This window comes from Fulmarus glacialis, unplaced genomic scaffold (assembly GCF_000690835.1).
Source record: "Fulmarus glacialis isolate BGI_N327 unplaced genomic scaffold, ASM69083v1 scaffold35112, whole genome shotgun sequence".
NCBI lineage: Eukaryota > Metazoa > Chordata > Aves > Procellariiformes > Procellariidae > Fulmarus > Fulmarus glacialis.
This window is the reverse complement of record NW_009197842.1, coordinates 71395-84094: the sequence shown is the minus strand read 5'-3', so window position 1 is coordinate 84094 and position 12700 is coordinate 71395. Positions and strand designations below refer to the sequence as shown.

Below are 12700 nucleotides of genomic sequence, written 5' to 3'. Positions count from 1 at the left end.
CGGAAAGATCTAAATGCTTCTCAGTGTTGGCATGAAACTTGTCCTAGAGTCTCTGCTACGACAGAACTCCTCTGAGCAGCTCAAGGAGATTGGGAAGGAGAATTCAGGAAGCATGTGTATGATTTGCCATTTTTTTTCTCCAATCCTAAAAAGGAACAGAGTTTTTCAGGTTACAGGAACTTGCTGTGGCCTGAATCAGCTATTAATGGTTCCCAGGAGACTATTGGCCAATGGAGTATATATCATTTATTCTTCCTCTGACACACTTTCCACCCTTTTAATTTTGTTATAAGATCTAGCTTTAGTGCTAAGCCTGGCAGAATCTTCCCTTTTTCCTTCTTATGCTTTTTATGTCTTATATCTTTTGCTTCCCTATGCCTTTTAAAGCATGTATCTCTTTAGGTGTGGTGATGTCTATGGACCATAACAGAGTGAATAACTCATAGTAAAATGTTGATTTAAAAATTTTCACAACCTGTCTACAAAGCATTTAATATTATCTTGAACGGTTTCAGTAGTTTAAATTAGCCACTGAATGAATTCCAGTCATCAGACTTTGCTAAAGTATTTTCCTAGGCAAAATAAGGATTGTATGTATGGGAAATGGGGTCTCATACAGAGAAACAGGCACCAATCAAGTCACAGAAGCTGGTATTTTGACTCCTAAATCAGTTTTTACCACTAGATCCCACATTCTTGGATTAACATATACATTATAGTGTCTCCCAAAATTTTTTCATTGGAAATCTGAGGATGTTTCTCCTGTCTCTTTCTTTCTGATACCTGTTCTCTGTATGGCAGAAATTTATTTTGTCTACTAGAATCCACTAGATAACTTAGCTTTTATTTGCATTTTCTCATACATTGGGCTTGAATTTAGTGTGTAGATCTTCTCTCAGAACTCTCATTTTTCTCTTGTGTTCAGAAACCCACTCAAATTCTCAAGAAATTTTAACCTACTGATACTTTGGAGCTTCATCTTTTTATTCATTAATTTAAGAACTGTGGTTTGCAGCACTTGCAGGAAGATTAATCAGAATTCTCAGGATCAAATTAACTTTTGATCTAAGTAATGTCCATTATAGTAAGTGTATGCCAAAAATCTCACTGATAGGACTTTAAGGATAAGATTAAGAAACGGATGTAAAATGTCTCAATGAAAAAATTGTAAGAGGAATAGGATCAAAAGGAAGAATGGTGCTATTTCCAAACCAAAAGAAACTGCAAAAATTTAGTAGATGAAAGTGCTATTACAGGATTCTTTTTATCTGGAACAGCACTTTCATATCAATCACTTCCTTTTAACACTTCAAATTGTTAGTCAATGGATGCAATAATTCCAACAAGTTATCTCCATTTACAGTTCCCAATTAAAACTTTACACAATCTCCAAAATATATTCTTTCTTATCAATATTCATAAAGATGAAATCATTAAAACTTCAAAATTAACAGTCCCAAATTCTTTACACATGTAACATTTTTTAAAACATTGCTAGGTTATAGAACTTTTTTGGAAAGCCATCTCTGTAATAGAAATCAGAGTAGTCTTTGAAGAACAATTACTCTTGCTTCTTTAATATCTACCACTTCTCATCAAAGTAATTGAGAGACCTTTACATCATTTTATTAGTAAGACAAGAACTATGTGTTGAACTGCTTCATTAGCTATGAAAGACTGTTCTAGGTCAGGCCTTTGGCAGAATCATACCTGGGATATGAGAGGGAAGGATCCTTGTTCATGATCATTCAAGACAGCCATGCACAGTCTAAGCTATCAGCCAGAGAAAAACCAAGACAGTTCGTGCGACCTGGCTTGTAGCTGCCTCAAAGGCTTTTTATGCCAATCCCTCCACACCTACATGAATATTCTTGAACTCAATGTAGGAGAGAGACTGAGCACAGTTCTCACAGTTCTAGTTACCAAGCTGTTTCTGTTGACTTGCTTCACCTGGACAGCCCACAAAATTTGAAAAGCCTTTGAAGTCAGAGTCTTAGCATTGATTTCACAGGTGTCATACATGGTTTTACATGTCTGCCCTAAGACAACAGCATCACAGCTCAATGGCACATCCACATGTTTTGTACAAGAAGAGAAGAAGCTTGGTACTTCTAGTCTACATCATTAAGGACCACATTTACAGCAACTGAGCCATAAGGTCTATTATTATAAATTAGTAGAGGGGCACTGAATTAGAGGATATTTACACACAAGCTTGTCTTATTGCCTATTGAATGGCAGAAAATACAAACAGAAAATGCATGCAGTGCTCACCCCAGGCTTCCAGATAAGAGTACACAGTTCTTATTGATACACTTACTGAAGTTATGTGCAACTTTTCGATCTAACATGATATGCTGGTTCACTGAAGGTTCGTTGCCCAAAAATACCGCTATGTCCTGGATCTGGAACTGATCACAAAGTCTGGATACATCTATTTTTTTCTTGCATGGGTCACATGATCCCCAGACAGATTTTTGAATCTAAAAATATAGGAGTGACAGAGTAAATAAAAAGCCAAAAGAACAGAGGCACTTTGTTCCATCCCAACATAGAGAAGGGCATCCAGGTCGTTTTGTGGCACAGCTGTAGTTTTACGATAACTATACATGTAATACAGGCTACAATATTATTTTTTTTCTTTAACAGCTACCATCAGTTTCATCCTTACCTTATCACAAGGAACAACATCCCAGTGAAAGGCTTTGGTTCTTTTTGTCGATGGAGAGAGGCTGCAGGGCTGCGGGAATGCGGGTGGGGCTGGCGGTACTTCTGCCTTACTTATGGGAAGTGGAAGAGATGGTGATGCTGGGGCTGCTTCCCCCTCTGCAGGCTTTGTCTGGGGGCTTGAAGACTTGTTCAGACTGGTTGTTGCAGAATTCACACCAAAGTGGAGGGCCTCCTCTTTCCGATCATTCAGAGGTACAGTCAAATCCTCATAATCAGCTTCAGAGGAGGTGCATTCTTGAGGTCCCTCCTGAGGCAGTGAGGCACTCTTGCACAGCTGACAGTACCTTTCTATGAGACACACCCATTCATTCTGGAGCTTGCTAACATCCTCTGTCCTGTTATTTTGGACAGTAAAGGGTATTCGAAACCTGAAATTTAAGAACATCATATATAAACGCAAGGAAGTGTAAATAACATGCTGACTAATACAGCCACGGATATTTCTTATTTAAGCAGAATGATGTTCAGCAGCTTTACTTGTCAAAGAAGCCCAGTGCTGCTGACTCTGACCTTTTCAGACAGAGTTAATTGCTTACGTGTCTAAGGTTAGAGAGCTGAAGTTTTGCCATATATTGACTTTGTGGTGCAGTTACCTCGTAATTCCTCTTCTCCACCTTGGAGGAAGGTGAACAATGTGCTACATCTTACTGTGCTTGTTGCACAAGCTAGTCAGAACCTGTTCACACACCTGTCCTATCGAGCTGAATGATATAACTCTTCACTGGCTCCTGACATGACAACTAGACAAGTCTTTGTGGGCAGTATTTCAACGTATCTTCTCAATCCCACATTGTGGTACTTTTGATTCCTCCTTAAAATACTCATCAAATCACTGCAGAGCAATGGGAGGGGTAATCTATATAATTCTGATGGCCTCATTTCTCCACTATTGTATTTTGTTCTGGGACATTGAGATTCTCTGTTGCTTGACCTTGTTTTCAGTAGTTCTGCTTTAACAAATTATTAATTACCAACAATACTTACAAATAATTGTGTTCTTTAGTCTGAACTGAAAAGGCACTGCATCCATTCTCTTTGCTGACACTCACATTACCACCTGACAAATTAATTGTATTTGTTACAGGGTCTGCAGTCTTGTTCTTTCCTCCCAGACCTATGCAATATAAAGTCAATTCTCCTTCACGTAGTTGTACCAAGTACCTGAAGGACAAGGAATAGAGATACAGTTCATTCTTCACTGACTACTTATTTACACAAGCCTTGCCTTTGTTAAGCATTTTCTAATGTCAGTAAGTCTCCACATTTTTATAGCATCTTCCATGGAACAGTCAAAAAGTATCAATACTAAAGCATAAAACCTTTGAGATGAGGGCTTCTTATTCTCATCTGACACGCAAGTAAACTGTGACATAAAATACGAACTTCCAGCCTGCCATGCCTAATGAGAGAGCTAAAACTAAGAACTGACTATCAACTAAAAATCACAAAAGTCATGTTAATTTGTTAGCTACAGTCTGTCCTGCCCACTCTATTTATTCCTCTCGTTTGTTTGCGATGGTGGGTCTTTTGGACTATGAGCTTTTAAAGGAATTCACTATGTGACTGAGCAGCACATAATAGGACGAGGCTTCAGAGTTTCTGTGTCTTCCAGGTTTTATTGCCGCCAAGCTATAAACAAGTCACCATAATATAAGTTAGTGTCCAACCTTATAGTCCAATAATTCTCCTTCTCTTGGAAATGCCTCTGCACATGCTCTTACTCCATGAGGACTGATCATGATTGCCCCTCATTCCCACGAGTCACTTCGCAGGAAGGGGTCAAAGTATTCTGCTCTCAAGGGCTCCCATCAGAAATGACTGTGCCAAAGTGTGAGTATTACCTATTTAAATGATAAATTAATCCTGGCACAAATTGCCTGCCCATACGCAGCTTCTATTAGAGCAAAATGTTCTGCTTCAGTCTCATTTCTAGGATTCTGCTCTGCTGCTTATAACAAAGGGCCCACATTCAACAAGTGGGGCTTTACTGTATGAGTTTTTTATTCTTATTTAAGCATTTGCATTCTCATTTTTCTTGAGGGTTACTGCATTTCTTTATCATTCTGACAGTTCTATCAGACCTTTCTTTTCCTCCACTCTCTCTTCAAGGTGTGGCTAGTTGATTAAGGTGTTCTATGAGGAATTTAAATAAGTTTAGCTCCTCCAGAAGAATTAAACATAAAATATAAATTGCATCTATTCGCACATAAACAGTCAAAGTGATAAGAATTGTTTAATGGAGCTGGCAGTTATATTGATCTCTCCTTTCTTTAAAGCAGGGACTTATAGTTTAATCAGATCTCCAGATGTTTCCACCATTATTTACTTTGCCAAAAAAAAAAAAAAAAAAAAAGAGAGGATTAATATCAAGAAGAAAGCAACAAGGGCTTTGCTTCACAAGATAAATAAAAATCAATTTTTGTTAACAAACTTGTTAAATGTTGCAAGGTAACAAATCCTGGGACACACTTGAGGATAGTGTTTACGAGACATACAGTTGTAGCCTTTTGAAAACAATTAAAATCATTTTCTGTGAACTGTGAAGTCTTTTGAGATAATTGCCCTGTGTAGATAATTACAATGTTAAATTTTTTTTCATTAGTTTTTGGTAGACAGATTTTTTTTCTTTCTTTCTTTCTCTCCTTTGATAGTATAAGCAATTTCCAGGTATTTTAGAAGCTGGCTCATGGGAAGGGTGGGTTGTCTGTAGGATGGGTAGCAACCTATATAAAATCATTGTGGCTGGTTCACTAGTTCAGTAACAGAATAAGCAGAAGCAGAAGTCATGCTTATCTGTGATGGTTTAGGGGCTGAATGAAATGGTGGTGACAGTCCATTTCCCACTGAATAATGATTCCTGTCTCTGAAACCACCACCCCATCAGGCCACCATGGTTGGTCACCCCCACAGGAGGGAAGTTCAGAACATTATGAGAATGAATTACGAATTTTGGGGCAGCCATTTGGCCAGTGTGAGTCAATATTCTTTAGCAGGACTCCTATATTCCTTATCTGCTTTGCCAGTCTTTTTCTCCTTTTCCTTATGAATGAAAATGGAGTAAAAAGTAAAAAGAAGTCCCACCGTTAAAATCACTCTGAACACCACCATCATTACATATTTGTGTTAGTAATGCACACAGCAATCTCTAGCACACATCAGAACTTCATTTTGTTGGGTACCACTATTGCACTAACAGTTAATTTCAACATTTTCATCTCATGCAGATTTGGCATCTAAGTTTTAACTTTTAAAAGCAATTAAATAATTAACTTATTATCAGCAAATTATCAGCAAATTAAAATCTTAAGGTATTTATCATAAATTTTAACAAAATCTACAACCCAGAGGTCTACAAAAGTGCAGTTCGTACTTCACCCATTCACTGGATGTAAAAGTGTTTTGCTGCAAATCCAGCAGCCCTTCATGTATCACATCGCATTCTGCAGGTCTTCCAGAGCAGGAATCTGCTGGTCTCTTGTATAAATTGCTCTGTATAACTCTGCTCAGAAGGTATGTTATCTATATAATAAATGGCAGCAGAGAGAGTATATTTTCCATGTTAATTCCCTTGAATAAGACATTAATAGGTGGATTTTTCAAGTATAAAAATGATAGACAACACTATAAGCAGCAGCCAAATAGGTTACATAAATTAACATAAAATAAATAGGGTCTTTCTGTGACGCTAAACTACTTAACTGCAATTTGGTTTTATGCCCACAGTTCTAAACTTGTCAGTGCAAGGAGAACATAATTTTAATCTGGAGGGTTTACTGTAAAACATAATTTTACTTTTTTAATTCATATACAAAGCAATCTAGGATAAAGTTTCTGTTCAGCTCAGTTCCAGCCCAAGTGGTAATTGATTGATTTAGCTTGAAATCTCAAATGAACACAGTAGGAAAATGAAGGCTTGCCTACCATTGAAAATAGCATGGATTAAGGTGGGTGTGAATTTAAAGCGCTCTTTTTATTATACAGGTCCACGTTTGAGTGTTCTTACTGCAGAATACATGTGCCTTTTTGAGCTCTTCTGCTAAATGTAATCGATTTTGAAAATTTAGCTAATCAACCATGAGGTACTGTTCATCTGGAATAAAAGTTTCTGCACATGGAGTGAACCATTAAGTTTCACGAGGGATGAATCCCTCTGCAAAAAGCCCCTTAAAAATGTTTCACATCAGAACTTTGGATGCAAACTCTTCCATGCTTTTTGAGAGTTTGTATCTCAACCTAAATTGTGCAGCTGGCTTCAGCACCTCAGCAGTGGGATGACACAAACTCCAAGACTTGATCACTCCTGAACACATGGGTGTGTAGAGTCTGATTACACTACCTACTTGGAATATTTAATTGAGCCTAGAACTCAAAAGGAACTGAGATCTTAAAATGAAAAAACTCATACAAAATCTTGCAACACTGAATCATTTCATTAAACAAATATCTAGTACCTAGGTTGTCTTCCTCTGATAATTTTACAATTTCAGTGTATTTTGATGGTAAAAGATGAACTACTAGGTCTTTTTCTTTTCACAGGATTAGGATAGCCTCATTCATTCTTCTTAAAAGCATGCATTTTAATAAATATATATAGAAAAAAAACCTGCTTAGAAAATTTCAATTAAGATTCAACTATGCATGTCGTCAGTTGTGTTTGGTTGTTTTAATACAATCTCAGACCAGTTACATTTCAAGGTGTAGTTGAAGAAACGCATCCACTTTCATATCACATCTTGAGCTGGCTTTACATCTTCAGTCCTAGTGAACTGTGCCAAAATCCTAAGGCCAAACTTTACCCTGAACTCACATTCCCTTTGTTCTATGTATGAACGTACACAAAATAAAGACATACCTATTTCTTTGCTTGCACAATGCAGAGCATAACAATTCCCATTTATGATTGGGACCTGCTGGGTACTACCATAACATTAGCTGTTATTTATAGCAATCTGTCTATGACATTGTAAAAACCTACCTTCCTTTTATCATCAAGAGACACTGCTTCCAGCTCATAATCTTGTCGCCCATGAAACACAATACTGAAGCGCCTCCTTTCAGTATCTTCACAGGCTTTGACTTGTGAGAAAGGGAACTGTTTCTTAATAATTCCTTTTTCAATGTTAAAAATGGTCTTTGTGTTGAAATCAATCTGGAATAGAAAGTTCTTCATTACTTGAGTCTATCACTTCTCTTCATTGAAAGGGAAAGACAACATCCCCAATATCACCATGCAAGGGCATTTAGATAAAGGACCAGCTGAGAGTATGTATCTATCTTGCCAATGAATAGAATAAAAAAATGACATTCCATCATCAAGATACTGTACTATGTTTGTTTTAGTTACAAAACAAACAGATATTCATTGTAACTGTGTTTCCCTATCTCTTATGATGAATATGCATCAATTTATCACTCTGAAATATTATTTCTTTTTATATTCTCCTTGTCTTATACAACCCAGTGCGAAAACTTCCCATTCAGCAGTAGTGGTAGCACAAACTAACAGCATGACCATCTCAGCAGAGATTCAATTACTAACTGGTTCAACCTATGCCCCAGTACTAAAATGAAGTGAAGGTGGTTATTTTTATAACAGCTGCTTCTGTGTCAGGAAAAGAGTATACTATTGAGAGATTACTTTCTGATATAAATATTACTGAGTTTTGGTTTAGATCTTATCTAACACAGATTTTTTGTCTGTATGTATACATAAACATATATGTGTACATAAAGGTGAAGGGAGTAATGATAATAGCCAATAAAGTTATTTTATTCCTGTTTCACAGCTATAACAATAAAAATTGTTCGCTTCAAAATAAAATCATTCTTCTTCCACTGCACAATCTATATTTGCAGTGTTAAAAACTGGTACAGACAGATTCCAGTATCTGTTCTACGTGTCAGCCCCTGCTGAGCAGAAACAGCTTTGTTGATACAATAATATGTGAATATTACCTGACTGCCCAGCTTCAGTGAATGCAGCCCACAGAGAAGACAAACTCAGAAGAGTCTCAGATCTCGCCTGAGTTAGATATTTACCTTTGGTCATAAATGATTCTTGGCACCTTTCATTTCTATAGTGCATACCATGCCAACCAAATGCTAACACCGCAGCCTTTGCCTCTGTGCTGTTTACAGCAGAAAATCTCCAAAGCAGAACCATTTTCATTATTATCTCTGACTTTTGAAGGCTGCTGGTAACTAGACAACTGGAATTAAACTACTCCAGATTCCCAGACTGATAACTTCCACATCTAATATAGCTTTCTCCATTTTTCCGTCAGCTTTATGTCTAAACAAATAATCTTTTAATTCCAAAAACCAGTGGATATTGAGGGAAACAAGGAGATTATACTTTCTACAATTGAGATGTAGTAAACAAAAAAACTCTCTCTAGCACGTATGACTTGGACGTGCTCATTATCAAATTTTGTCCAAACTGCAGGAAAAATTCAGTGAAATCCAGGTTCTTGGAAACAACATGAAACCTTTGTCACTGACTTCATGGAATCAGGAAATTACCATCAGGTGTTATCGACAGAAGTTTGCTTTAATATCATTCAAGTGTTGTCCCATTATGACACAGCAAGTCAATAAAGCCTAAGGGTTCATAATGTCAAAAAAAGAATTCACAGGACAGAATAACCAGAGATGAAGTGCATAGCCTGGCAAAGGAACCTTCTGCGTATCCCCAGGAACATCGCTTCCCAAGGTTTTAAAGATCACAGCTGAAGTGATGTCCTGTCAAAAGGGACAGGTATTTAAGTATGTCTACATCACTTGTATGCATTTACTGTTGCTAATTAATAAGAACAACTCCCAGGCAGAGCCTATTATAATTAATCATCTTTGTGACGAATCATGTTTTTTAGAGGTGAAATAACATCTTAGATCATCAAGTCCATTCTACAGCCCTGCCAGGGGCTCAGTAGAGGGATTTTCAGATATTACCCCCAGAATACTTTTGGTGTAAAAGGTAGAAAGTTGGTCAATGTCTTGTACCTCTCTAATAGGTTGCTGAACCACAGGATGTATTAAGCTATCTCGTAACATTTGTGGAACAACATAAGCATCCTATATTTTTTATATATTTCTTCAAAAGTGAGAATTTTTAAAGTTACCTGCAAAATTCGTTTCTGCCACCGATAATGTTTGTATTTGTAGATACTGAAGTTAAATTGTGAGCCAGTTAGCAAATCTTGTGAATCCTGAAAAATAGAACAGAAATCGGCAATATGTCCACACTGTTATTTTTTATCCACTCAAATCCCGTCATGTTCTCGGATGAAATCTCCCTCAGTGAACAGTGTTCAAATAGTGCTGGAGGCTTTGCAGAAGAACTCCACATGGAAGCATCCTCCTGACCTGATTTTCACAAGAACAAAATATTGAACTAGTAAAGGGATCACAGATTGGGATGGGAGGTGAAAGGGAGAGCAGAAAGCAGGAAGACAGGAAGGGGAAGAGCACAGCCCATGGAATTGTACTAAACACATTTCAAAACACATGAGTACAAGCAGTTTATTAAATGGACTAAGTAGCAAACAAGAACCATAATGTGACTTTAAAGAAAAATATTTACAGACCCTTGAATGTGGTGCAGTAGAAGGGAAGATCTTTGTTCCTTCTTATTATAGGAAAGTATACAATTTGTTATCTGGTCCCCTTACTGTGGAAAATGACTAATTTTATAATCTTCAGGAAAATGCAGGGGAGGGAAGGTCATGATCCAGCTATATTAAATTTGATTTAGTTCTAGTAATTAGCTATCACAAAATCTTTAATGCAGCAGAAGTAGAAAAGGAACCTTTTCTCTTCTTACTCTGAGACTATATTTCCATGTAGTCTTAAACTGCTGAGTTTAATATTTTTGTTGACTGCAGCCCTTCTGCAAAATTTGCACTGCTTTTTTATTAGTATTTATTTTTGCTTCTCCTTCTACTTCTTTCCAGCCAAGAAGTTAATAAGCAGTTCAGAAACTTATTTTTAAAAATTCCAAAAAGCTCCAGGTTTATCTCAAAATCACTATAAGCTCCTGTGGTGCAAAAAAAATTCAGATTGTGACATTAGCACATCATAAGATTTCACTGTTTCCTGGAGATGCTCCCATAGGAAGGCTGGTTCAAAAATCAAAGCAGAAGGGGAAATAGGTAGTGAAAATTTCTCCAAAGAATTCTCTGCTGGTACTTCTGAGGTGATGTTGGACAGAGATTGCAATGAGAGAGATACTGGACAGGGATTACAGTGGGGAGTACAAGGCTGATGTACTAATATACACAATTAATATACTCCTCATTCTCAAACTATTTTCACTCACCATTATCAACTTACACTTTTCTCAGGAAAGTACTTCCATGCTTTCTATAAAACGGAAAGATGCTAATGATCCAATTCTGCTATGAAGGCTTTAACAGCAGAAAAATGAAATTTTTGTGTCTCAATCTTATCCTGAAGAAATCTCTGGACAAGATCTTTTGGTCTCGTTGACCTATGCTCCGCAAAGCTATGTTGTTGTAGGACCCAAAAACAGTTTTAAGCCACCTTTACACTGATTCTGCTTTTGCCTGGTAGGAGTTCAGAGCCAACCATAGGAAATGTTAGAACTGAAGTCACACTGGCAAGGGCTTTGCACTTTGTAGCCAGCCATTCTTGTGGCCATGCATAACGCTGAGTTGTCAGACCCTTATAGTGACCAGTCATGCCTCAAGGACAACCCAACACTAGGAGACCCCTCAGAGATTAGATCCATCATTTTCCTGAGGTGCTTCATAGTATCAGCCCAAGGATTTTGCCTTACATTTATTGTTACAGTACTTGATGCTGCACTCAGAATAATGAAACTCATATGGATATATCTGATCTAGATTTAAACTGCTTAATCCAGGTAATGGCATCATGCTGCAGTGTAGCTGCAGCATCTACATGGGATATCCATTACACAGGATACAGGTAGCATTAGCCATTAGAACCTGACCTATTTGGTCATACACTGGAGTGAATATGTTTGCACAAGTTGGGACTGCATCTTTGAAAGCAATACAGACATGCTCGTAATGCTCAACCAGGCTTTCCAGAACATGCTTATACATTTGAATGTCTTGCAAAATAGATCAAAGTATTGACCTTACCTTTTCAGCGTACACCTCTTTCTGTGCCAAATGCAAAGCTCCTTCAATGCTCACTTCTTTATTTTTCACCATGTTCATAATTTTGAGGATTTTTTCCTGGCTTAACTGGAAAAAAAGTCAATCAAATGTTTTTAGAGACTGTTTTTTCATCTGGCTATTGAGCATACAGAGTGCTTGTGACAGTTACAGCTACGGTATCTGCCATAAAATTACAATTTCATTCATATTTTATGTTCTATCGACAACCTGCCCAGCAAATATAATCTCCCTTTGAAACCTGGTGAGAGTCCACAAGATATCAAATATACAGGGGCTTTTACAATTTTAGAAGATGGGGTGGTAATATCTGGAGATAGAACTGCCAGGAGGAAATCTTTTCTAGTTAGAAAATCTGGCAAGAAGTGAAAACATCAATTTTGCATGCTCGCCTGTGTCTTACCCTTAGTGTGAAGTACTGCCTACAACATGAAAGCCAAAATCAGGACCATTCAAAATTTTCAGAGTGAAGGGGGGAAAAATTGATGTTGGTACCAGCAGGTACAGCTGTCACTTGAACTTATCTAAACACATTAAAAAGTCAGCATTACACTTCCCTTTTCTTTTACCAAAAAAGGAGGTTGCACTGTCAATAAGCTTACACACAAATTTATGTCACTCTTAAGTGAACCAGGTGGGGATTACAATGCCAACAAGGAATCAAGCAAAGAAAAAAGGCAAGTGGAGTAACCAGAGACGTAAAACTACAGCCGCTTACACTGTTGGTAAGTGTCTTTCATGGACTTTGTAGAAGGAATAAACAACCTACCTTTGAGACAGACCAATGAGTTCCCTTCTGTGACATC

The 12700-nt window shown here is 37.4% G+C and overlaps 1 protein-coding gene across 1 annotated transcript in view; it reads right to left on the bottom strand.

The window, feature by feature from the left end:
* Nucleotides 1-12700, bottom strand: part of LOC104073049 (delphilin-like) — a 47243-nt gene that overhangs the window by 22553 nt on the left and 11990 nt on the right. The window contains exons 2-8 of the mRNA XM_009572702.1: nucleotides 11859-11963; nucleotides 9852-9938; nucleotides 7706-7879; nucleotides 6101-6249; nucleotides 3715-3891; nucleotides 2672-3098; nucleotides 2321-2483 (exon numbers count right to left, since the gene is read on the bottom strand). Of these exons, the coding sequence (XP_009570997.1) occupies nucleotides 2321-2483; nucleotides 2672-3098; nucleotides 3715-3891; nucleotides 6101-6249; nucleotides 7706-7879; nucleotides 9852-9938; nucleotides 11859-11963 (1282 nt within the window). The remainder of the gene's footprint in view (nucleotides 1-2320; nucleotides 2484-2671; nucleotides 3099-3714; nucleotides 3892-6100; nucleotides 6250-7705; nucleotides 7880-9851; nucleotides 9939-11858; nucleotides 11964-12700) is intronic.